This window comes from Ranitomeya variabilis, chromosome 1 (assembly GCF_051348905.1).
Source record: "Ranitomeya variabilis isolate aRanVar5 chromosome 1, aRanVar5.hap1, whole genome shotgun sequence".
Classification (NCBI taxonomy): Eukaryota; Metazoa; Chordata; class Amphibia; order Anura; family Dendrobatidae; genus Ranitomeya; species Ranitomeya variabilis.
The window spans coordinates 388,613,171-388,639,322 of NC_135232.1; the positions used below are offsets into that span (position 1 = coordinate 388,613,171).

At 47.3% G+C, this 26,152-nt stretch overlaps 1 protein-coding gene across 2 annotated transcripts in view; it reads right to left on the reverse strand.

Moving 5' to 3' along the window:
• SMC5 (structural maintenance of chromosomes 5) overlaps positions 1 to 26,152 on the reverse strand; it is a 290,983-nt gene that overhangs the window by 227,099 nt on the left and 37,732 nt on the right. For both annotated transcript variants that reach the window (XM_077249064.1, XM_077249065.1), the window contains exons 7-9: positions 14,266 to 14,427; positions 7,721 to 7,792; positions 7,365 to 7,620 (exon numbers count right to left, since the gene is read on the reverse strand). In XM_077249064.1, the coding sequence (XP_077105179.1) occupies positions 7,365 to 7,620; positions 7,721 to 7,792; positions 14,266 to 14,427 (490 nt within the window). The remainder of the gene's footprint in view (positions 1 to 7,364; positions 7,621 to 7,720; positions 7,793 to 14,265; positions 14,428 to 26,152) is intronic.

Genomic DNA, 26,152 nt, shown 5'->3' on the forward strand with positions numbered 1-26,152 from the left:
TTCAAGAGACGCCTCATAGGCACATGAAGTCCCTCATTATAGGACCAAGCACCCCTGTTTTAATGTAATTTCCTGTTTTTTAAAATGTATTAGTAAAAGTGATATTTTACACATAAGTACTACTTGGGGACCTCTTTCATATCGTCATTTGATCACCATAAGTGATAACTTGCCGCATTTGCCATGATTTGTATTGGTACAGACTATAGTTGTTTAACCCCTTAAATGCGGCTATCAACAATGACTACAGCATCGAGATGGTTAACAGAGTGTGGGGACTTTCAGCCCCATAGGCATCCTAAGAGCTTGATTGTGTGGTCCTGATGCTTGCCATGGCAATTCATGGCAAAATAATGGCCTTGAAGTCTGCCGGCTATACTGTAGCAGCCTGTTCAGAAGTTATCAACATTTAGGTGGTAAAAAAGGGATTTTTGGTACTTCCCGTAAAATCTCTTTCTTGGAGCCTTCATTGGGGGACACAGACAACCATGGGTGTATGCTGCTGCTGCTGCTAGGAGGCTGACACTATGCAAAAAGGGAAAAAGAGTAGCTCCTCCCTGACAGTATACACCCACCGACAAGCACCAAGCACCTCAGTTGGTGTAAAAAGCAGTAGGATAAGCGACATAACTCAAAGTATAAGTTCCAACTCAACTGGGGCACCAGGCCCCAAACACGGTACCAGAAAAAACAAGTAGGGAGGGTGCTGTGTCCCCCAATGAAGGCTCCAAGAAAGAAATTTTACGGTAAGTACCAAAAATCCCTCTTTCTTTATCGCTTCATTGGGGACACAGACAACCGTGGGACGTCCAAAAGCAGTCCCAGAACAAGGTGGGTAGAAAAAACTAAGACAATGGCTCAGGTCGAGCAGTGCGCAACCGCCGCCTGTAGCACCTTCCTACCAAAACCTGCATCAGACGAGGCTTGGGTATGAACCCTATAGAACCTCGTAAAAGTGTGCAAAGACGACCAGGTTGCGGCCTTGCAAACCTGCAGGGCGGAGGCCTGGTGACGAACAGCCCAAGAAGCTCCGACAGCTCTGGTGGAGTGGGCTTGCACACCCACAGGGGGCCGTGTCTCATGAACACGGTAGGATTCCGATATCGCTGAGCGAATCCAACAGGAGATCGTTGATTTTGACAAGGAGAGAATCGGTTTGACGGAAAGGGGCAGTTCTAGACAGATAAACCCGAATGGCCCTGACCACATCCAATTTGTGAAGAGACCTCTACAGGGGATGAACCGGGTAAGGACAAAATGAGGGGTGGACGATGTCCTCATTGATGTGGAAAGCATAGACCACCTTGGGAAGAAACTCAGGGACCGGTCTAAGAACGACCTTATCCGGATGAAGAATCAGAAACGGCAGGATAGGGCTGCCAACTCGGAGACCCTCCAAATAGATGTGATAGCAATGAGGAAGGCCACCTTCCAAGAAAGAAGGGAAAATGACACGTCCTGAAGAGTTTCGAAGGGAGCGGCCTGAAGAGCACCGACAACCAGATTAAGGTCCCAAGGTTCCAACGTGGAACGGAAAGGAGGGGCAAGATGCGCAACTCCCTGTAGAAAGGTCTTTACCTGAGAAATGTCCCTTTGGAAAAGAATGGACAAAGCGGAGACTTGATCCTTTAGGGTACTGAGGGACAAACCCGAGTCGAGACCTGACTGAAGGAAGCCAAGGAAGTCCGGAAGGGGAAAAGACATTGGAAAGACTTCGTTTGTTTTGCACCACTGGAAGAAAACCTTCCAGTACCTATGGTAAATGCGAGAAGACGCCGGCTTTCTGGCACTGATCATGGTCTGTATGACCTGTGGAGAAAAGCCGGACTCCTTTAGGCATGGCTGTTAAACTCAGAGACTGAGAACTCTGGTGGAAGAGAGGGCCCTGCGAGAGAAGGTCTGGCCGATCTGGGAGATTCCAAGGGGCATCCGCGAGCATGTTTACTAGCTCCTCGTACCAAGGGCGCCTTGGCCAGTCTGGCGCTATCAGGATAACAGGAATCCCCTCTAACTTTATCTTTTTTACTACCCTTGGGATCAAGGGAAGAGGGGGGGGGGGGGGGGGGAACAGGTAGGGAAATTTAAACTGGGACCACAGTGCTACCAGAACGTCGTGGTCGATGGCCAGAGGATCCTGGGATCTGGCGACAAACTGAGGCACCTTGTGGTTCATCCGAGACGCCATAAAGTCGACGTCTGGAGAGCCCCAGCGAAGACAAAATTGATCGAAGACTGCGGGATGGAAAGACCACTCGCCCGCTGCCAGACGTTGGCGGTTGAGGAAGTCAGCTGCCCAATTTTCGACCCCTGGAATGTGAACGGCTGATATGGCCGAAACGTGACGTTCCGCCCACCGAAGAATCTTTGCTGATTCCGCCACTACTTGACTGCTGAGAGTCCCGCCCTGGTGGTTCAAATACGCCACGGCCGTGGCATTGTCCGATTGAATGTGGACGCATAGGCCCGTCAGGAGAGACTGCCAGTGGAGTAGGGCAAGGAAGATTGCTCTGATCTTCAGGAGGTTGATGGGAAGAAGAGCCTCCTGGGTGGACCAGTGACCCTGCGCTGTGTGATGTCGGAAGACTGCTCCCCATCCAAGCAGACTGGCATCAGTGGTGATGACCTGCCACTGAAGGAGAAGAAAGGATCTTCCTCTCAGGAGTGAGGAGGACAGATTCCACCAGGTTAGAGACTGACGAACTTGGAGAGGAAGGCGAACTGGGTGAAGGGTACGCCCTCCATGGAGGCAACCATCTTTCCCAGGACTCCCATGCAGAATCGAAGTGAGCGAGGAGCTGGGTGTTTCAGAGAACAGACTGCTTTGAGGAGAACGGTGAATTTGTCTTTTGGGAGAAAGACCCGAGCCAAGTTCGTTTCGAACTGCATGCCCAGGAAGGACAGGCGCTGGTAAGGAATCAGAGAGGACTTGTCTTGGTTGATAATCCAGCCGAGACGAGTCAGAGTGTCCAGAGAGATTTGGAGACTTCGAGCACAAACTCGATGAGACGACCTTTTGATCAACAGATCGTCCAGGTAGGGGATAATTAGAATCCCCCTGGAACGAAGAATGGCCATGACCGCCGCCATGATCTTGGTGAAAACCCTGGGGGCAGACGCCAGGCCGAAAGGAAGGGCCGTGAATTGGTAGTGATTGTCTTGGATTGCAAACCGAAGGAATTTCTGATGCTGTACACAAATGGGAGCATGAAGGTAAGCATCTTGAATGTCCACCGAGCAGAGAAACTCCCCGGTTTCCATGGCGGCGATCACTGACCGTAGGGATTCCATCCTGAAGTGGCGGGGTCGGACATGGCGTTTCAGAAGCTTTAAATCCAGAATCGGAGAGAACAGTCCTTCTTCGGGACTACAAAGAGGTTCAAGTAGAACCTGGAAAACCGCTTGTTGGAAGGAACGGAGAGGACTACTCTGGCGGCAACCAGGGAGGCCACGGCCTGAAGCAAACCGGGTAATTGGGACGGTTGTTTGGGTGGACAAGAGGGAAAAAAGTGATTTTCGGGGAGGGAGGAAAATTCGATTTTGTAGCCGGAGGTAATGATCGCTCTGACCCAGGTGTCGCTGACCACCGACAACCAGACGTCCTTGAAGAAAAGAAGCCTGCCTCCCACCCTGGAAAGACACCCAGGTAGGGGCGACCCATCACTTAGAACGGTATCTGTTGGAACGGGACCCAAAGGACCTGAAAGGTTGACCCCTGGGCCTCCAACTGGGGGCTGGCTTGTAAGAAGGTTTTCTGCGTTCGCCCGAGGCCGCGGGGCGCTCTTGCTGTGATGAGGAGTCTGAGACTGCAAACGGGTGAAAGGGACGAAAAGGCCGAGGGCCTTTTCTGTTGAAAAAGCGTTTTGGCTTGGACTGAGGAAGTGATGTGCTCTTGCCTCTACTTGCGTCTGAAATAATCTGGTCCAACCGAGCTCCAAAAAGCCTAGAACCCTGAAAGGCTAAGTTGGTGAGGGACTTCTTAGTAGTATCAGCATTCCATGCCTTCAGCCAAAGAATGCAGCGAATAGCGACGATGTTGCTACTCGCCTTGGACGCACAGGCTGCTGCATCCAAGGAGGCAGTGAGAAGATATTTGCCAGCGTGGTTAATCTGGTCTGCAAGTTCGGCTAGCTCGTCTGGAGAAGCTGAAGCCAAAATGCCCCTGCAAAGAATTTTGACCCAGGAAGAGACTGCCTTTGCCACCCAGGTAGAGGCGAAACTGGGACAGAGGGAAGCGCCCGTTGCCTCGAAGGCTGATTTGGCTAGTGCCTCAATTTGTCTGTCCGTTGTGTCCTTAAGAGACGCACCATCCGGTAAGGACAGAACCGTCTTAGAAGAAAGACGAGAGACCGGCGGGTCCACTTTGGGGGACTCTGCCCACTTAGAAAGAAGATCGGCACTAAGAGGATATAGAACGTTTAGATGTTTTCTGCCCGAAAAATGCTTTTCGGGATGCTCCTAGTGCTTAGACAGGGTAGACTCAAACTCCTTGTGGTTGGGAAAGGAGCGAGAGGGACGTTTGACCCGCTTAAAGGAAACGGAAGGATCCTGGGGAGGAGCCTCATCCTGTTTTAGTTTGAGTTTTTGAGCCGAGATGAGACTATCCACGATAGCCTGCATACTAGAAGTCTGGTATGAATCGGAGTCAGACCCGGACTGGGAGTCCACATCAGACCCAAGGTCCTCCTCTGAAGAGGTGAATTGGGAAGAGGAGAGCAGCTTGAGTGCTGCGGAGGGACCCGGAGAGCTGGACGAAGAGCCAGACAGAGTCCTCTTTCTATAACGGCTGGCTGGTTTGTCTCTCTGAGGGTCGTTATCAGGTGCGTGCGAATCGCCATGAGACGTTCGGAGCACTGGTGGCTGCAGATAGCTGTGGAAGTCATTCAAGCGCCTGGACCAGAGACTGGGAAACCTTAGTCAAGTCAGATACTGACTGGGACATAGCAACAGCCCACTCTGGGGGAGACGGAGTGCACTCATCCCGAAAGTCGGAAGCTTCCTGCGGTGCAGACATGGTAGGAGGACTGCAGGACTGGCAGAAAGGCGACGACTGGCCTACTGACCACTTTTTCTTGCAGCGAGCGCAGGCGTAATGAGTTATGGTAGGTTTGGAGAGGGAGGCTCCAGAAGAGTTAGACATAAGGAGATTCTGAAAACGCTATACTAATAACAGGCTTAGGTGAACCTGTAGCGGTATAAGGGAGATACCGAGGAGAGGAGCAGAGATAGCGCTGAATAACAAGCCTACTGTACCGCAGATAGCAGAGATATCTGTGTCCCCCAACACCACGATCCCCCCATGCACGGAGTTGCAGAAGCCTCTGCAGTGAAGAGGAGCGTGCCTAAAGATTGATCGCTGAGGTGAGTGAGCCAAAGCTCCCGATAGGGCTGCGCAATAAAGTGGGCGTGCCATATTTGAAAGAGCGATCTTGAGTTGAGGAAAAAGAGCACCGAGAAAGCGAGCCCGAGGCGGGGGGCGCGCCCGAGGCGGGGGGCGCGGCCAGCCGGGGAAGGTGAAAGTAAAATGTCAGGTAGGAAGAGAACCGGAGATGCGCAGGGACACCCAGTAATGTTAGAATACTGCTGCGAGGAGCGGGAGGAGTCTATAAGGGAACAAACCCCCGGGCACTGCGGAGTTAAGGGACGATGATCCGTTACCTTCCTTGTAATCCGCCTCCACATGACATGACGATCGTCCAGGGGCCCATGATAGACAGGGTCGCTGGATCAGGAATCCTTCATCCAGAAGACGGCATCAACCCCTATAGCGCAGGGGGAAGGTCACTGCCGGTGACCACCCTCTAACTCTCAGCACTCTCCGACAAGAGGGGTGAGGGGAACATTTTTGGCAAAGACTGCACCAGTTAGACCCTGGAGCACCTGTGAGGGTGACGGGATAATGTCCTGCCGGCGGTCTGAGAGTTGCGATGTGGGCGACACCACACTGCTCGCTCAGCCGCCTCTCCTGGGAAGGCAGAGTGAGAATAACACCCTGTTTCCCTGAATTGCTGTATCTGAAAGACAAAAAGAGACAGTTACTAAAAACAATAAAACCTGAAAGGGAACAAAGGTTAGCAGCGGATCTGAAGATCCAGGTCCGCCTCCTACAGACTAAGCACAAACTGAGGTGCTTGGTGCCTGTCGGTGGGTGTATACTGTCAGGGAGGAGCTACTCTTTTTCCCTTTTTGCATAGTGTCAGCCTGCTAGCAGCAGCAGCAGCATACACCCACGGTTGTCTGTGTCCCCCAATGAAGCGATAAAGAAAATCAATTTCTACATTCCTGTCATGCCACTTTGCATTAATTCCTGAAAAGCACCTAAGGTGTTAAACTATCTAAAAGCAATTTTGAATATGTTGAGGGGTGTTTTTTAAAATAGTATCACTTTTGGGGGGTTTCCAATATATAGGATCCCTAAAAGTCACTTCAAAATTTAACAGGTCCCTAAAGCACCTTTCACACATCATTGTTTTTCACAATCTGCGATGGATCAGTTTTTTTCAAAATTCGATGGATTATAACTGATGGCAAAAAACTGACGTGTGAAAGGGGCCTAAAAAAAGTTGTGTAAATTTCCTTGAAAAAATGAATAATGACTGCTACATTTTTAAACCTTCTAAAATGCGAACAAAATAAAACAACATCTTAAAAATGGTCCTGATGTAAAGCAGGCATGAGGGAAATGTTATTTATTAATGTTTTTGTGTGGTATGACTATCTGGATTAAAAGGATAATCAAAGTTTGAAAATTGCACTTTTTTAAAAAATTTTTTAATATTTCTGATATTTGTATAAGAAAGTGCAAAAAATATCAACATGAAGTTATCTTTATCATAAAGTACAATGTGTCACAAAAAAAAAAAACATTCCCAAAATCAATGAGGTATGTTGAAGCATTCCAGCGTTATTACCACATTAAGTGACACCGGCCAGATTTTAAAAAAATTTTGCTCAGTCACTTAGGCTGGTTTCACACTTGCGTTTTGATCTGCAGCGTTTGTACAGAAAAAAATGCATGCGTTTTTTTTCCCTATGTTTAACATTAAAAACGCATGCGGTTTTTTTGTACGCGTTTGGCCGCGTTTAACGAAGCATGCGTTTTTTTGCTGCATGCGTTCTGTTGCAGAAATGCAACATGTAGTAATTTCTAGAGGCGTTTTTTTGCCGCAAAAAAAACGCATGCTCCAGATTATAAAGCACCGTGCTGATTGGCATGTTAGGCAAATTTAAGCCTTCTATCACCCAAGTTGTTCAGTAGAAAAATGACGTTCATGCACCTGAGATAGCATGTACCCAGCAGCGAAAACCCTTTAAATATTATTGCCGGTTTTAACCGTAAAGATACAATGAACAAAACATGTAACTACCTCTTTTTTCTCCCTCCAAGTTTTGTCTTTCCATTCGAGCGTCACTCATGTCACTTTCCACAGCCGACTTCTCATCCTGGATATCACGCAACTCTCTTGCAATAAAATCGATTTCTGGTTGCAGACTGTCCTGGTTGGCCATAGACTTCAGCTCATTTTGCCAGTCCTCAATCATTTTACGAATGTTAAAAATCCTCTTTTGTCTGTCATTTTCTTCATCTTTTCTCATTCTTAATCTTTGCTGAATGTCTTCTATCTGTTTTATTTATAGAGATTTTGAAAACTGTTAGATTCAGGACTTAAGACAATAAAGTGACAATCAGATTGGAAACAAACGTAGACATGGGAATACGGACCTCTTTTTCTTTTATTTCCACAAGCTCCTGCTTCTGTTTGCACTTCTTTGAAGTTTCCCGAATGTCATTTATCTGGAAGTCATAAGAAAATCAGTAAACCTGCTAAATATTAGGATATTCTGAATAGATGTGCACAACCACTGTTGAAGTGAATGGACCTAGGTGAAGTTGCTCACTCAGCTGCACTCTGCTGGGTCTCCCCAAAATACAGTATCATTACTGGGGAACCAATGAGCTGATCATACATTTCATAAATGGCAGGAAAGCTGGCTACTAGGAGCACTCTCCCTCATTACATTTATTCCCAAAGGTGTGGTTTCAGGCAGAAAACTTTGCTACATATGATAGGCCTTATAGGCAGATCAGGGGGTCTTTGTTAGGCCGCCGGCTGCCAAAGCAACTTTACACCCACTAAGCATGCTGATGGGCTGTAAAAACATATTAGATTCTTAGGAGATGGGGTACATGCAAGCAATGCATTTAAGGTGGGCAAACCCGCCAAATATTTCAAAAGGAAGAAGTCTATTTCCGGGATTTCTTGGTCATTTCCTGAGCGCCAGTGGATTTTTTTGTTTGTTTTTTCAGTGTTTTCCCATTGTGCTTGAGGCATCTAGTCTACTGGTTTCCCAATAAAAAAAAACAGCTAGCGGTTTTTTAAAACAAAAACGTTGGCAAAACATTAACCCCTTCATGACCCAGCCTATTTTGGCCTTGATGACCTTGCCGTTTTTTGCAATTCTGACCAGTGTCCCTTTATGAGGTAATAACTCAGGAACGCTTCAACGGATCCTAGCGATTCTGAGATTGTTTTTTCGTGACATATTGGGCTTCATGTTAGTGGTAAATTTAGGTCGATAATTTCTGAGTTTATTTGTGAAAAAAACGGAAATTTGGCGAAAATTTTGAAAATTTCGCAATTTTCACATTTTGAATTTTTATTCTGTTAAACCAGAGAGTTATGTGACACAAGATAGTTAATAAATAACGTTTCCCACATGTCTACTTTACATCAGCACAATTTTGGAAACAAATTTTTTTTTTGCTAGGAAGTTAAGGGTTAAAATTTGACCAGTGATTTCTCATTTTTACAACAAAATTTACAAAACCATTTTTTTTAGGGACCACCTCACATTTGAAGTCATTTTGAGGGTTCTATATGGCTGAAAATACCCAAAAGTGACACCATTCTAAAAACTGCACCCCTCAAGGTGCTCAAAACCACATTCTAGAAGTTTATTAACCCTTCAGGTGTTTCACAGCAGCAGAAGCAACATGGAAGTAAAAAATGAACATTTAACTTTTTAGTCACAAAAATGATCTTTTAGCAACAATTTTTTTATTTTCCCAAGGGTAAAAGGAGAAACTGGACCACGGACGTTGTTGTCCAATTTGTCCTGAGGACGCTGATACCTCATATGTGGGGGTAAACCACTATTTGGGCGCACGGCAGGGCTCGGAAGGGAAGGAGCGCCATATGACTTTTTCAATGAAAAATTGGCTCCAATCTTTAGCGGACACCATGTCGCGTTTGGAGAGCCCCCGTGTGCCTAAACATTGGAGCTCCCCCACAAGTGACCCCATTTTGGAAACTAGACCCCCCAAGGAACTTATCTAGAAGCATAGTGAGCACTTTAAACCCCCAGGTGCTTCACAAATTGATCCGTAAAAATGAAAAAGTACTTTTTTTTCACAAAAAAATTATTTTAGCCTCAATTTTTTCATTTTCACATGGGCAACAGGATAAAATGGATCCTAAATTTTGTTGGGCAATTTCTCCTGAGTACACCAATACCTCACATGTGGGGGTAAACCACTGTTTGGGCACATGGTAAGGCTCGGAAGGGAAGGAGCGCCATTTGACTTTTTGAATGAAAAATTAGCTCCAATCGTTAGCGGACACCATGTCGCATTTGGAGAGCCCCTGTGTGCCTAAACATTGGAGCTCCCCTACAAGTGACCCCATTTTGGAAACTAGACCCCCCAAGAAACTTATCTAGATGCATAGTGAGCACTTATAACCCCCAGGTGCTTCACAGAAGTTTATAACAAAGAGCCGTGAAAATAAAAAAATAATTTTTCTTTCCTCAAAAATGATTTTTAGCCCAGAATTTTTTATTTTCCCAAGGGTAATAGGAGAAATTGGACCCCAAATGTTGTTGTCCAGTTTGTCCTGAGTACGATGATACCCCATATGTGGGGGTAAACCACTGTTTGAGCGCACGGCAGGGCTCGGAAGGGAAGGCACGCCATTTGGCTTTTTGAATGGAAAATTAGCTCCAATCATTAGCGGACACCATGTCGCGTTTGGAGAGCCCCTGTGTGCCTAAACATTGGAGCTCCCGCACAAGTGACCCCATTTTGGAAACTAGACCTCCCAAGGAACTAATCTAGATGTGTGGTGAGCACTTTGAACCCCCAAGTGCTTCACAGAAGTTTATAACGCAGAGCCATGAAAATAAAAAATAATTTTTCCTTTTCTCAAAAATGATTTTTTAGCCCACAATTTTTTATTTTCCCAAGGGTAACAGGAGAAATTGGACCCCAAAAGTTGTTGTCCAGTTTCTCCTGAGTACGCTGATACCCCATATGTGGGGGTAAACCACTGTTTTGGCACACGTCGGGGTTCGGAAGGGAAGTAGTGACGTTTTGAAATGCAGACTTTGATGGAATGCTCTGCGGACGTCAGGTTGCGTTTGCAGAGCCCCTGATGTGCCTAAACAGTAGGAACTCCCCACAATTGACTCCATTTTGGAAACTAGACCCCCAAGTTCCCCAAGGGAACTTATCTAGATGTGTAGTGAGCACTTTGAACCCCCAAGTGCTTCACAGAAGTTTATAACGCAGAGCCGTGAAAATAAAAAATGTGTTTCCTTTCCTCAAAAATATTTTTTTAGCCCAGAATTTTTTTATTTTTGCAAGAGTAACAGGAGAAATTGGACCCCAAAAGTTGTTGTCCAGTTTCTCCTGAGTACGCTGATACCCCATATGTGGGGGTAAACCACTGTTTTGGCACACGTCGGGGTTCGGAAGGGAAGTAGTGACGTTTTGAAATGCAGACTTTGATGGAATGCTCTGCGGGCATCAGGTTGCGTTTGCAGAGCCCCTGATGTGCCTAAACAGTAGGAACTCCCCACAAGTGACTCCATTTTGGAAAATAGACCCCCAGGGAACTTATCTAGATGTGTGGTGAGCACTTTGAACCCCCAAGTGCTTCACAGAAGTTTATAACGCAGAGCCGTGAAAATAATAAATGTGTTTCCTTTCCTCAAAAATATTTTTTTAGCCCAGAATTTTTTATTTTTGCAAGAGTAACAGGAGAAATTGGACCCCAAAAGTTGTTGTCCAGTTTCTGTTGAGTACGCTGATACCCCATATGTGGGGGTAAACCACTGTTTGGGCACATGCCGGGGCTCGGAAGGGAAGTAGTGACGTTTTGGAATGCAGACTTTGATGGAATGGTCTGCGGGCATCATGTTACGTTTGCAGAGCCCCTGATATGCCTAAACCGTAGAAACCCCCCACAAGTGACCCCATTTTGGAAACTAGACCCCCCAAGGAACTTATCTAGATGTGTGGTGAGCACGTTGAACCCCCAAGTGCTTCACAGAAGTTTACAACGCAGAGCCGTGAAAATAAAAAATCATTTTTCTTTCCTCAAAAAAGATGTTTTAGCAAGCAATTTTTTATTTTCACAAGGGTAACAGGAGAATTTGGACCCCAATATTTGTTGCCCAGTTTGTTGTTAGTACGCTGATACCCCATATGTGGGGGTAAACCACTGTTTGGGCACAAGTCAGGGCTCGGAAGGGAAGTAGTGACATTTGAAATGCAGACTTTGATGGAATGGTCTGCGGGCGTCACATTGCATTTGCAGAGCCCCTGATGTGCCTAAACAGTAGAAACACCCCACAAGTGACCCCATTTTGGAAACTAGACCCCCGAAGGAACTTATCTAGATGTGTGGTGAGCACTTTCAACCCCCAAGTGCTTCACAGAAGTTTATAACGCAGAGCCGTGAAAATAAAAAATAATTGTTCTTTCCTCAAAAATTATGTTTTAGCAAGTAATTTTTTATTTTTGCAAGGGTAACAGGAGAAATTGGACCCCAACAGTTGTTGCCCAGTTTGTCCTGAGTACGCTGGTGCCCCAAATGTGGGGGTAAACCACTGTTTGGGCGCACGTCGGGGCTTGGAAGGGCGGGAGCACCATTTGACTTTTTGAACGCAAGATTGGCTGGAATCAATGGTGGCGCCATGTTGTGTTTGGAGACCCCTGATGTGCCTAAACAGTGGAAACCCCTCAATTCTAACTTCAACACTAACCCCAACACACCCCTAACCACAACCCTAACCGCAACACACCCGTAACCCTAATCCCAACTGTAGCCATAACCCTAATCACAACCCTAACCCCAACAAACCCCTAACCACAACCCTAACCGCAACACACCCGTAACCCTAATTCCAACCCTAATCCTAACCCTAATCCCAACCGTAACCCTAATCCCAACCCTAACCACAACTGTAACCCCAACACACCCCTAACCCTATCCGTAACCCTAACCACAAGCCTAATCTTAACCCTATTTCAAACCCTAGCCCTAATTCCAACCCTAACTCTAATTCCAACCCTAACCCTAAGGCTATGTGCCCACGTTGCGGATTCGTGTGAGATTTTTCCGCACGATTTTTGAAAAATCTGCAGGTAAAAGGCACTGCGTTTTACCTGCGGATTTACAGCAGATTTCCAGTGTTTTTTTGTGCGGATTTCACCTGCGGATTCCTATTGAGGAACAGGTGTAAAACGCTGCGGAATCCGCACAAAGAATTGACATGCTGCGGAAAATACAACGCAGCGTTTCTGCACGGAATTTTCCGCACCATGGGCACAGCGGATTTGGTTTTCCTTAGGTGTACATGGTACTGTAAACCTGATGGAAAACTACTTCGAATTCGCAGCGGCCAATCCGCTGCGGATCTGCGGCCAATCCGCTGCGGATCCGCGGCCAATCCGCTGCCAATCCGCTGCGGATCCGCTGCGGATCCGCTGCCGATCCGCGGCCGATCCGCTGCCGATCCGCGGCCGATCCGCTGCGGATCCGCTGCCGATCCGCTGCCGATCCGCGGCCGATCCGCGGCCGATCCGCTGCCGATCCGCGGCCGATCCGCGGCCGATCCGCGGCCGATCCGCTCTGTGTGCACATGCCATAACCCTACCCCTAACCCTACCCGTAACCCTAACCCTACCCCTAACCCTACCCCTAGTTCTAACCCTAGTTCTAACCCTAACCCTAGTGGAAAAAGAAAAAAAAATATTTTCTTTATTTTATTATTGTCCCTACCTATGGGGGTGATAAAGGGGGGGGGTTTTTTTTATTATTTTTTTATTTTGATCGCTGTGATAGAACCTACCACAGCGATCAAAATGTACTTTGCCGGCCGGCAGATGCGGCGGGCGCACTGCGCATGCGCCCGCCATTTTGGAAGATGGCGGCGCCCAGCGAGGAGGCGTACGGACACCGGGAGGATCGGTAAGTATGAAGGGGTGGTGGGGTGGTGGATTCTAGCACAGGGGGGGTGATTGGAGCACAGGGGGGGGGTGATCGGAGCACAGGGGGGAGCGGACAGCAGGACGGGGGAGCCGGCAGGCGGACGGAGGGGACCGGAGGACTAACGGAGGACTGGGGGGGCGATCGGTGGGTGTGGGGGGGGGGTGACTTCAGGTTTTCCAGCCATGGCCGATGATATTGCAGCATCGGCCATGGCTGGATTGTAATATTTCACCAGTTTTTTAGGTGAAATATTACAAATCGCTCTGATTGGCAGTTTCACTTTCAACAGCCAATCAGAGCGATCGTAGCCACGGGGGGGTGAAGCCACCCCCCCTGGGCTGAAGCACCACTCCCCCTCTCCCTGCAGATCGGGTAAAATAGGAGTTAACCCTTTCACCCGATCTGCAGGGACGCGATCATTCCATGACGCCACATAGGCGTCATGGGTCGGATTGGCACGGGTTTTCATGACGCCTACGTGGCGTCATGGGTCGGGAAGGGGTTAAAACAAAGAGAAAAAAAAAAAAACACCCGACGTCTTCATAGCCTGCCAATTGACATGTACTGTAGAACGCACAGAACTGAAGAATATTCATTTAACCACGGTGTGTGCTGGGAAACCGGAAGCAGTTTTAAGTCACTCAAATACTGAACGGCAAGTCGCTCCTACATAGAAATACAAATGTTCGCTCATTTGAATGTTTAAGTAGCACATAATCATGTCGGGTGCACGTACCCTTAATCTGACAAGGTTGAAGTTGTCAGCCGCTGCAGAAGTGTGTCTGATATAGGTTCTACTGACAGAGGCTGCTGATGTTACTGGCATACCTACAAGCCCCATACCATCACAATGCCAGAAAACTACCCCCTCTTAACACTGAACTATTAAGCACAGGAAAAAGGGGTTAATTCATCATTCAAAAAAGTTTTTGTGGTCTACATCCAAAGTAAAAACCTTTTTTTTCATATTTATTGTTTTCTTAAAAATCCTCACTTTCTCTTTCATTCTGCCATCAATTTGCTTATGTTGCTTGTCATACTTTTGAAGTTTTTGATTAAGTGGGGCTTGTGACTCTTGCTTCTGCTTTAGTTCTTCTTTCACTTGGTCACGTAATTCCTTTACTTTCTCATATTCCTGTCGCACATGTTCATACTCCTGGAAAAGAAGTAAAGAGAAAAAAAAAGTCTTAAACGTGTTTTGTATTACTCCTATCAAAAATCAAAATAGGGATTTTTTTTTTTTCAATGGGGGGGCGGAGTGAAGTTGTGTTGACTGGAAAAAAAGCAACTCTAGAGTTTTTGGGGGTTTTTATTCTTCTCTAGTACTGTGTGCACACGATGCGGATTTGCTGCGGATCCGCAGCAGATTTTTCCGCGCAGAAACGCTGCAGATCCGCACTGATGTACAGTACAATGTTGTTCAATGGAAAAAAAAAAAAAGCTGTGCAGATGGTGCGGAAAAATCTGCGCAGAAACGCTGCGAATTTAAAAGAAGTGCATGTCACTTTTATGCAGATCTGCAGTGTTTCTGCACCCATTGACTTCCATTTTGTGGGTCAAATCCGCAGATAAACCGCAGATGTAAAAACCATCAGCGGATTATCTGCGGATTTGGGTGTCAAAACCGCAGCAGAAGGAAGTGATGTCAGTGATGTGGAGGAAGTGTGTGGGCGGATTGTAGCGAAAATGGAGTCGTACCGTCGCATGGGGATCGATGTGAATCGTATGGTGGAAATGGTATGTATGGTATACCATGGTATACCAATCAGCGACGCGGGATTTCAGTGACAGACAGACAGACAAACAGATGGAAGTGGACCTTAGACGATTATATAGATTTTGTGTGACATGACTGATTTAATGGAATGTGGAAGGAAAAAATAAACATTTAACTTATTTCTCCAAAATTTTCCTTTAGACCCAATTTTTTTTACTTACCCAAGGATAACGGGAGAAAATGTACGATACAATTTGTTGCACAATTTCTCTTGAGCACACAGATACCCCATATGTGGCAGAAAACAACTGTTTGGGCGTACAGCATTGGCTCAGAAGGGAAGGAGCGCCATTTGATTTTTTTTTTATGTAAAGTTTGCTGGAATAATTTGAGGATGTAGTGTTGCGTTTGGAGAGCCCCTGATGTGCCTAAAAAGTGGAAACTCCCCACAAGTGACACCATTTTGGAAACTAGACCCCTTAGGGAACTTATCAAGATATGCCTTGACCATCTTGAACCCCCAGGTACTTCATACAGGTTTATAACATTGAGTCGTGAAAATTAAAAAAAAAAAAGTTTTTTTAGACCCAAATTTTTTAAGAGGGCAACAGGAGAAAATGGACCCTAAATTTGTTGTGCAATTTCTCCTGAGTACACCGATACCCCATGTGTTCTATGTGGTCAAAATCTACTTTTGAGGCACAGTGCAAAGAACAGAAAGGAAGAAACGCCATATTGGAGTTCAGATTTTGCTTGAATGGTTTGACGGTGCCAAGTCACATTGGTAGAACTCCCCATAATTCACCCCATTTTACAAACTACACATCTCAATGAATTCATCTAGGAGTGCAGTGATCATATTGACATGACAGGTGGATCATAGAATTTTATACTAATGGGCAGTGAAGAAAAAATAATTTTTTTTTACCACCAAGATAGTGCGTTAGCCACAGATTTTACAGTTTCATATAGGAAAATGGGTAAAAATGGCACTAAAATGTGTCCCACAATTTCTGCTGAATGTGGTAATACCCCATATGTGGCTGTACAGTACTGCTTAGCCATACGGGGAGACTGAGGGACGGAGCACTATTTGCCTCCTGGAGCTCAGATTTTCCTAGAATAGTTTGCTGACTCCATATGCAGAGTCCCCAAATACTAGAGAAGCAGAATGCCTCCCTCAGGTCACCCCATTTTGGAAATTATACCCTTTTGGGAATTTATCTACAGGTGTAGTGACGATTTTTATTCCATGGGTGTTTTCCAGGAACAAGCAGTAGTGGATGTTACTGAGTGAAAATTGTTCATTTGCTATTGTAGTGCCTGTACACTGTAGTGCCTAGTATATTGTAGTCACCAGTACATTATGCCCAGCTCATGATTCTGGAGACATGCACCTGTAAATTAGCAAGGCTCTCACCACTACAGAAATGCCAAACATGTGGACACAATGTGGTTTAGGCACAATGGGGCACAGAAGAGTGGGGACATTTGGATTTGGGAGTGCAGAATTTACTGGACTTCTTTTGGGGGGGCGAGGAGTCATTTCGTTTTTCCAGTGCCTTTGTACTACCAGTAAAGTGGAAGCCCCCTATATTTTGCATCAAGTTGTGCCGATGAGAGCACAGAGTGAGGTCACTCCCTCTGCGATGCTCCTAGGTGATGCGGTCACTATTGACAGTGGCATCAGAGGGGTTAAACGTCTGGATCGGTGCTAGCATAGATTGTGGATGTTGCTAGAGGGTGTCAGCTCTCATATAGACCCGATAATCGCACCTGATCGCAGCAGTGCTCAGCATGAACGCAGTTCCCGCACAGCATTATATATACAGTGCATATACGCTTGCATGTCGCGAAAGGGTTAAAAAATAGAATTAGTCTCACCAGTAATTCGGTTTCTAGGAACCTTCCACGACAGCGGTACCGGAGGATGTCTCCCCGCCCTAATGGGGGACAGGAACACAAAGAGGTTAAATACACTCCCCTTTCTGCCACCTCCAGTGCTTTTTCTGGAAACAGTAGTATGTATAATTACCAACACGGTGCAGGAACCCCTCAATAAATATCGTCAATAGGGAGGGAAATTAGTGCTGTCCTGGAAGGTTCCTAGAAACCGAATTACCGGTAAGACTAATTCTATTTTCCCTAGTCACCTTCCACGACAGCGGTATCAGAGTGGTACCAACAAATAATTTCTTAGGGAGGGACGACAGCCTGCAGAACTTGTCTGCCGAATGTTAAATCCCTGTTAAAATCTAATCTGTAGTGCCTGGTGAACGTGTGAACCGACGACCAGGTGGCGGCTCTGCAGATCTGCTCCGTAGATGCGTCTCCTCTCTCTGCCCATGATGTCGACACTGACCGTGTAGAGTGGGCCTTTAGTGATAAAGGAGGGGATAAGTTCTGAGATGAATATGCAAGGGCTATGGCTTGCTTAATCCAATTGGCAATTGTGTTCTTTGCCGTCTTTTTGCCCTTGTTCCTTCCTGAGTATTGGATAAATAAACTTCGATCAATCCTCCAGCTCTCAGTCTGTTGGAGGTAGAAAAGAACCGTCCTTCAGACGTCCAAGGTGTGGAAGGACTTTTCCTTCCAGTTGGAAGGGTCTGGGCAGAATGAGGGCAGCAATATGTCCTGACCTCTATGAAAGTCTGACGTTACCTTTGGTAAAAATTATGGGTCTAAACGAAGGATTATACTGTCAGTTGTTACCCTGAAATAAGGTTTTTGCATGGAAAGAGCCTGTATCTCTCCTACACGTCTAGCGGAGGTAATGGCGACTAGAAAGACAGTTTTGAGGGTGAGAACTTTTAAGGAAGATTCTGATAAAGGTTGAAATGTGAGATTGTGTCAGACTATTTAGTACCAAATTCAGGTCCCGGGGGGGACACGATTAGGCACTGTGGGACAGAGTCTACTGGCTGAAGTCATGAAGCGTTTTATCCAACGATGGTTGGCCAAATCCTGATCAAAAAATGAATTAAGTGCAGAGACCTGAACTTTAAATGTACTCGGCCTAAGTCCTAAATCTAGACCTCTCTGGAGGAAGTTTAGGATCTGGGCAACATTCGGATGGAAAGGGTCCGGAGTATTCGGAGAGCACCATGAAGAAAATTTCTTCCAGACTTTGCCATAAATGGCGTTGGTTACCAGCTTCCTACTTTTCTGAAGAGTCTGAATTACTTCATAAAAACCTCTCGCTCTCAGAATTTCTGCTTCAGTAGCCATGCTGCGAGGTTCAATCTGTGTAGGTTCGGGTGTAATAAAGGACCTTGATGAAGAAGGTTGCTCTTCTGGGGTAATTGTATTGGACTCTCATGGGCCATCTCCAACAGTGCACAGTACCAACCCCTTCCCGGCCACATAGGGGCAATCAGAATTGTAATGACCCGTTCGGATCGGATTTTCTGGAGTTTTTGACAGAATCGGGATTGGCGAGAAAGCATAAGCAAGGTCAAACTCCCAGGGGTGTGAGAAAGCGTCCATGCCCAGTGCTTTGTCTGTCATGTTTAGAGAAAAATATGCTTGTAGCTTAGCATTCTGTCTGTTGGCGAATAAGTCTACGTCCGGGATCCCCCATCAGGAAACTAGAGAGAGAAAGACTTCCTGATCCAGGCACCATTCTCCCGGATGTATATCTTTCCTGCTGAGAAAGTCTACCTAGGTGTTGGTAGACCCCTTTAGATGGACTGCCGTGATAGATAAGAGGTGCCGTTCTGCCCAGGAAAAAATTCCCGCAGCCAGATTTTTTTAATTTCTCGAACCTCGTACCCCCTTGATGACTGAGGTAAGCTACCGTGGTCATGTTGTCGGAGTATATTTTGACATGGTGACCCTGGAGAAGAGTCGATGCGGCCTTTAAGGCCTCCTCCACTGCCTTCAGTTCCCTGAAGTTTGATGAGCAGGCTCTGATGTTCGGAGACCATATGCCCTGGAAGTGAGAATTCTCTACTACAGCTCCCCATCCCCTTCAACTGGCATCTGAAGTGAGAATCTTCAGTGGGATCTGGTCCCAACTAACCCCCTGTTGAAGATTCCGGAGACAGAGCCACCATGTCAGCGATGTTCTGACGTGATTGGGAATAAGAACTTTCTTTGACAGGGAGCTCTGTTGCCTGTCCCAAGAAGACAATACGTGTGTCTGAAGGATTCTGGTATGGGCCTGGGCCCGAGCCCATGGTACCATCTGGATACAAGAGGTTAGGGTCCCCAAAATGGACATGGAATGTCTCAGAGTAGGAGTCCTCAGGGTTTTGTACTCCTTTATCCTTTGCATCAGATCCTGTTGTTGCTCTTTGGGTAGAAAGGATTTTCTTAACTCTGAATTCAGAAGAACTCCTAGGAATTTCTTCCTTGTGGACGGAAGCAGATCTGATTTTTCCCGGTTTGGTAGCCATCCCAGGGATTCTAGGATTTCTAGGGTCCTCACCACATCCGTGTTTAAACGGGAAGTTGATGGAGCGACAATGAGCAGGTCATCTAGATATGGTATAATGCAAATCCCCTGAAGCCGTATGAAAATCACTGCCTCAGCCATGATCTTTGTGAACAAACAAGGTGCTGATGAGATTACAAACGAGAGGGCATTGAACTGATAAGGTGTGATCATCCAGCCCTGGGAAATTGCAAATCTTAGGAATTTCCTGAATTTCTGATGAATGGGGACATGATAATATGCGTCCCTTAAATCCACTGTAGCCATCACCCAGTTCTGACCTATAAGGGGAATAGCAGATCTTATTGATTCCATTTTGAATCTTCTGTATGTAATCACCCAATATAAGGGTTTCAGATTGATAATTATCCTGTGCTTCCCCGAAGGTTTTCTGATTCGAAATAGGCGAGAATAGTGACCTCTGCCTATCTCCTGTTGAGGAACTGGGGAGATAACTCCCGTCTGGAGTAAATCCTGAAGGCCCGAGCAGAATGCATCCTGCGGATGGAGACTTTGTAAAGGGGTAACCCTTAGGCGACAAGGGGGAGGACTCTCGAACTCCAATCTTAGAGCGTCTTGAATGGTACTGAGTACCCACGGGTTTGAAGAGATGGAACGCCACTGGCTGATAAAGTTCAAGAGGCGACCCCCAACCCCGAGGGAATTGTCACTGTTTATCTGGAGTCTGCTGGGTTTGGGGAACAAGGATATTCCTTCCCTTTTTCCCTTTAGGGTAGCTCCAGCGGGCTGTTTTGCCCTTGCCTTTGAAATCCCTTTGAGAGGTCTGATCTCTTGAGGGACGAAAAAAACCTCTTTTTTGGAATCCTCTGCTCGGGGAAAGCCTTCTTTTTGTCTGTGGCTTTGTCTAAAATATCATCCAGGGCCTGACCAAACAGGTATCTACCCTGAAACGGAATGGTACAAAGTTTCACTTTGGATGTAATGTCGCCACTCCAGGACTTCAGCCACAGAGCTCTCCTAGCCAAGTTAGAAAGCACCACGGCTTTGGATGCCACTCTGACTGATTCCGCCAAGGCGTCGGCAAGAAACCCCATAGCTTTTTGGAGAAGGGGAAGGGAATCTAGAATCACTTCTCTCTATGTTCCCTGGGTAAGGTGATCCTCTAAAGTTCTGAGCCAATGAAACAGAGATCTAGCTACACATGTAGATGCTAGGTTTGTCTTAATGAGGTTCGTGGATGTGTCCCAAGATCGTCTAAGGAGACTTTCCATTTTTCGATCCATGGGGTCCCTGAGCTGGGATGAGTCTTCAAATGGCAGTGCTGTCTTTTTTGTCACTCTGGACACCTGGACATCCACCTTTGGTGTGTCCCACAGAGAGGTGTCTCCATCTAGAGGGAAGCGGGTTTTTTTTTTTTTTGGCTTTTTTTTTTTTTTTTTTTTTTTAACTCAGATGGGACGCTAAGCCCTTTTTCAGGGGACTCCCATTCATGTAAAATGAGGTTCTGCACATTTTCATGGATCGGGAACCCTTTTAGTTTTTTGGGTTTTAAGCACCCAAACATCTCATCCGGCACGGATTGCTTAACCTCCTCTTCCTCACCACCCATTGTCCCACTAACCATACTAATTAATTCTCGTATGTCCTCAGAGGAAAAATAATATTTTTTTTATTATCTTCCCTGGGGTTAGAAGTGGAGCCCTCATTCTCCCACACACCTTCCGAATCAGAAGAACGTATTTCACCCGAGTCTGAGTCAGACTCTACCACAGATATTTTCCTCTTTTTTGGAGGAGGAGACTCTGGTAACAGGGTCTGGGAAAGGACAGATACTGATGACTGCACTTTTTTAGTAAGTGATTTGATTTGATGCTTTCAAGGAGGGACGGTTGTTCAGTGCGCAACACCTCGTCCGTGCAGGATTGACAAAGCTTCTTCTTGTATGATACAGGAAGCTTTGTTGCACATACGCCACACTTGCGGTCTTCCGTTTTTCTGGAAGATTTGTCCTTCTTGGGGGCAGAGGCCTTGTCTCCCTAGAAAGAGAGAGAAAGAAACTAAGTCTAAATGCCACTCAGAAGTAAAGAGGACCGGCGCAGTGGTTAGCACAGCAGCCTTGCAGCGCTGGAGTCCTTGGTTCAAACCCCACCAAGGACAACATCTGCAAAGAGTTTGTATGTTCTCTCCGTGTTTGTGTGGGTTTCCTCCGGGTACTCCGGTTTCCTCCCACATTCCAAAGACATACTGATAGGGAATTTAGATTGTGAGCCCCATTGGGGACAGTGATGATGTGTGCAAACTGTAAAGCGCTGCGGAATATGTTAGCGCTATATAAAAATAAAGATTATTATTATTATTATTATTATTCTTCCGATACTCACAGTAGAGGGGAGGATGCCGGGCTCCTCAGACGCAGAGAAAGGGGGGGTTCGGTCACTGTCCATGGTTAGTCCACAGTCCAGACAGACAGAGGGTCTTACCTGGTGGCAGTAGCGTAGCTACTGGGGGGGCAGAGGGGGCCATCGCCCCGGGCCCTGTCACATGAAGGGGCCCACCGGGAGCCAGGGCCACTTCAATGACGAGGCAGAACACCGCATAGGAGCAGAGCATTATAATGTCTGCTCTTATCTGACCGAGACTCTGCAAGCTGGCTATTAGCACAGTGGCCTGCTGCAGTCTCCCTCCTGCAGTGAATGGTTTCGCCTGTCTGACCTGATCATGAAGCTTTTCCCATGGCTGCAGTTTTCTTCACTCTGTGCACGCTGGGATTGGCTCAGGCACGCTGGGTCCTAGTGCCCACAACTTGCATGAATTTCATCTAGACACTTCCTGGTCCTGCCTGCAAACTTTATCAGTAAGTGCTGGGGATGGAAGATTTTAGGTTTATTAAATTCAGGTATGTCACTGTGATGTGAATGTGAGACCATTGGGGTATTGTGGGAGCTGAAAGTGGGTGAGGGGGGACAGGGCACTGGGGGGTGAATGTGAGACCATTGAGGTATTGTGGGAGCTGAAAGTGGGTGAGGGGGGACAGGGCACTGGGGGGTGAATGTGAGACCATGGGGGTATTGTGGGGGAGGGGAGACAGGGCACTGGGAGGTGAATGTAAGACCATGGGGGTGTTGTGGGGGCTGAAGGTGGGTGAGGTGGGACAGGGTACTGAGGGGGTGGATGTGAGTTGATGGGGGCATTGGGGATGAAGTGGGGGAGGGGGGACAGGTCACTGGGGGCTGAATATTATAATATTTTGTTATGATATATGTACTTCATCACATGTAATATTTGCTGTCTGGGGAGGCTGGAGATGGGGGGCTTTTGATACGTACCACCTGAGTCTTTTATGAGTATTAGTATACAAAGCCCCCATACAGTAACCAAGAGCTGCATCACATTTACAGCACCACTGCAGCATTTTTTTTTTTAAATTTCACTGCTGGAGCGGTGCTGAAAATCCACGTCCCCTGTCCCCTGTCTGATACTCACCTTAAATCCACAGGTAAAACACAGCACGTTTTACCTGTGGATTTTGCAAAAACGGTGCAAAAAAATCCGCACACGAATCCGCAGCGTGTGCACATAGCCTCATAGTCTTACATTGAGCGCTTGTGACATAGCTTCTCACTTCTGGCCAGTCAGAAGCTGCGCTCACAAGTCTGAGCTGCGGCACTGCAGCAGTGCCACAAAATAGTGACTACGCCGGAGGATGAGTAAATGACCGGGGACTTGCACTTAAAACACCACTCCAGCGGTGGAAAAAAAACCCTGCTAGAGTGGTGCTTTAATAATTTAATAATAAGCAATTTATTACTATAAAGTTGATAAAGGCTTGGAATAAATGTCTGCAGTCACTTTATGTGACTGCAAACTGCCAAATCATGACAGGGAGCTGCGGTCCCATCATACTGTGTATAAGGGAGTTGCGGGCCCATCACTCTGTGTATAAGGGAGCTGCGGGCCCATCACTCTGTGTATAAGGGAGCTGCGGGCCCATCACTCTGTGTATAAGGGAGCTGCGGGCCCATCACTCTGTGTATAAGGGAGCTGCGGGCCCATCACTCTGTGTATAAGGGAGCTGCGGGCCCATCACTCTGTGTATAAGGGAGCTGCGGGCCCATCACTCTGTGTATAAGGGAGCTGCGGGCCCATCACTCTGTGTATAAGGGAGCTGCGGGCCCATCACTCTGTGTATAAGGGAGCTGCGGGCCCATCACTCTGTGTATAAGGGAGCTGCGGGCCCATCACTCTGTGTATAAGGGAGCTGCGGGCCCATCACTCTGTGTATAAGGGAGCTGCGGGCCCATCACTCTGTGTATAAGGGAGCTGCGGGCCCATCACTCTGTGTATAAGGGAGCTGCGGGCCCATCACTCTGTGTATAAGGGAGCTGCGGGCCCATCACTCTGTGTATAAGGGAGCTGCGGGCCCATCACTCTGTGTATAAGGGAGCTGCGGGCCCATCACTCTGTGTATAAGGGAGCTGCGGGCCCATCACTGTGTATAAGGGAGCTGCGGGCCCATCATACTGTGTATAGGGGAGCTGTGGACCCATCATACTGTGTATAAGGGAGCTGCGGGCCCATCATACTGTGTATAGGGGAGCTGTGGACCCATCATACTGTGTATAAGGGAGCTGCGGGCCCATCATACTGTGTATAGGGGAGCTGTGGGCCCATCATGCTGTGTATAAGAGAGCTGTGGGCCCATCATGCTGTGTATAGTGGAGCTGCGGGCCCATCATACTGTGTATAAGGAAGCTGTGGGCCCATCATACTGTGCATAAGGAAGCTGCGGGTCCATCATACTGTGTATAAGGGAGCTGCGGGCTCATCATACTGTGTATAAGGAAGCTGCGGGCCCATCATACTGTGTATAAGGAAGCTGCGGGCCCATCATACTGTGTATAAGGGAGCTGCGGGTCCATCATACTGTGTATAAGGGAGCTGCGGGCTCATCATACTGTGTATAAGGAAGCTGTGGGCCCATCATACTGTGTATAAGGGAGCTGCGGGTCCATCATACTGTGTATAAGGGAGCTGCGGGCTCATCATACTGTGTATAAGGAAGCTGCGGGCCCATCATACTGTGTATAAGGGAGCTGCGGGCTCATCATACTGTGTATAAGGGAGCTGCGGGCCCATCATACTGTGTATAAGGAAGCTGCGGGCCCATCATACTGTGTATAAGGGAGCTGCGGGCTCATCATACTGTGTATAAGGAAGCTGCGGGCCCATCATACTGTGTATAAGGGAGCTGCGGGCTCATCATACTGTGTATAAGGAAGCTGCGGGCCCATCATACTGTGTATAAGGGAGCTGCGGGCTCATCATACTGTGTATAAGGGAGCTGCGGGCTCATCATACTGTGTATAAGGGAGCTGCGGGCCCATCATACTGTGTATAAGGAAGCTGCGGGCCCATCATACTGTGTATAAGGGAGCTGCGGGCTCATCATACTGTGTATAAGGAAGCTGCGGGCCCATCATACTGTGTATAAGGGAGCTGCGGGCTCATCATACTGTGTATAAGGAAGCTGCGGGCCCATCATACTGTGTATAAGGGAGCTGCGGGCTCATCATACTGTGTATAAGGAAGCTGCGGGCCCATCATACTGTGTATAAGGGAGCTGCGGGCTCATCATACTGTGTATAAGGGAGCTGCGGGCTCATCATACTGTGTATAAGGGAGCTGCGGGTCCATCATACTGTGTATAAGGGAGCTGCGGGCTCATCATACTGTGTATAAGGAAGCTGCGGGCCCATCATACTGTGTATAAGGGAGCTGCGGGCTCATCATACTGTGTATAAGGGAGCTGCGGGCTCATCATACTGTGTATAAGGGAGCTGCGGGCCCATCATACTGTGTATAAGGAAGCTGCGGGCCCATCATACTGTGTATAAGGGAGCTGCGGGCTCATCATACTGTGTATAAGGAAGCTGCGGGCCCATCATACTGTGTATAAGGGAGCTGCGGGCTCATCATACTGTGTATAAGGAAGCTGCGGGCCCATCATACTGTGTATAAGGGAGCTGCGGGCTCATCATACTGTGTATAAGGAAGCTGCGGGCCCATCATACTGTGTATAAGGGAGCTGCGGGCTCATCATACTGTGTATAAGGGAGCTGCGGGCTCATCATACTGTGTATAAGGGAGCTGCGGGCCCATCATACTGTGTATAAGGGAGCTACGGGCTCATCATACTGTGTATAAGGGAGCTGCGGGCCCATCATACTGTGTATAGGGGAGCTGTGGGCTCATACTGTGTATAAGGGAGCTTCGGGCTCATCATACTGTGTATAAGGGAGCTGCGGGCTCATCATACTGTGTATAAAGAAGCTGTGGGCCCATCATACTGTGTACAGGGGAACTGTGAGGGACATCATACTGTTTGACGGAAGCTGCGGGCCCATCATACTGTTTATAAGGGAGCTGTGGACCCACCATACTGTGTATAGGGAACTGTGAAGGCATATTGTGCATATGGGAGCTGTTGGCCCATTACACTGTATATAGGGGAGCTCTGGGGGGGGGGCATTATCCTTTCTATAGTGGAGCTCTGTCAGCATTATACTGTGTAAAGAGGAGCAGTGAGAACATCATGCGGTGTATCGGGGAGTTATCATCATACTGTGTATAGGGGAGCTGTGGGGGACTTGTACTGTGTATATGGAAGCTTTGAGCTCACCATACTGTGTATAATGGAGCAGTACATGAGGGAACTCAGGGGACATTATTAAATGTAAAGTGGGCACTTAAGCATTATATTGTTATAGG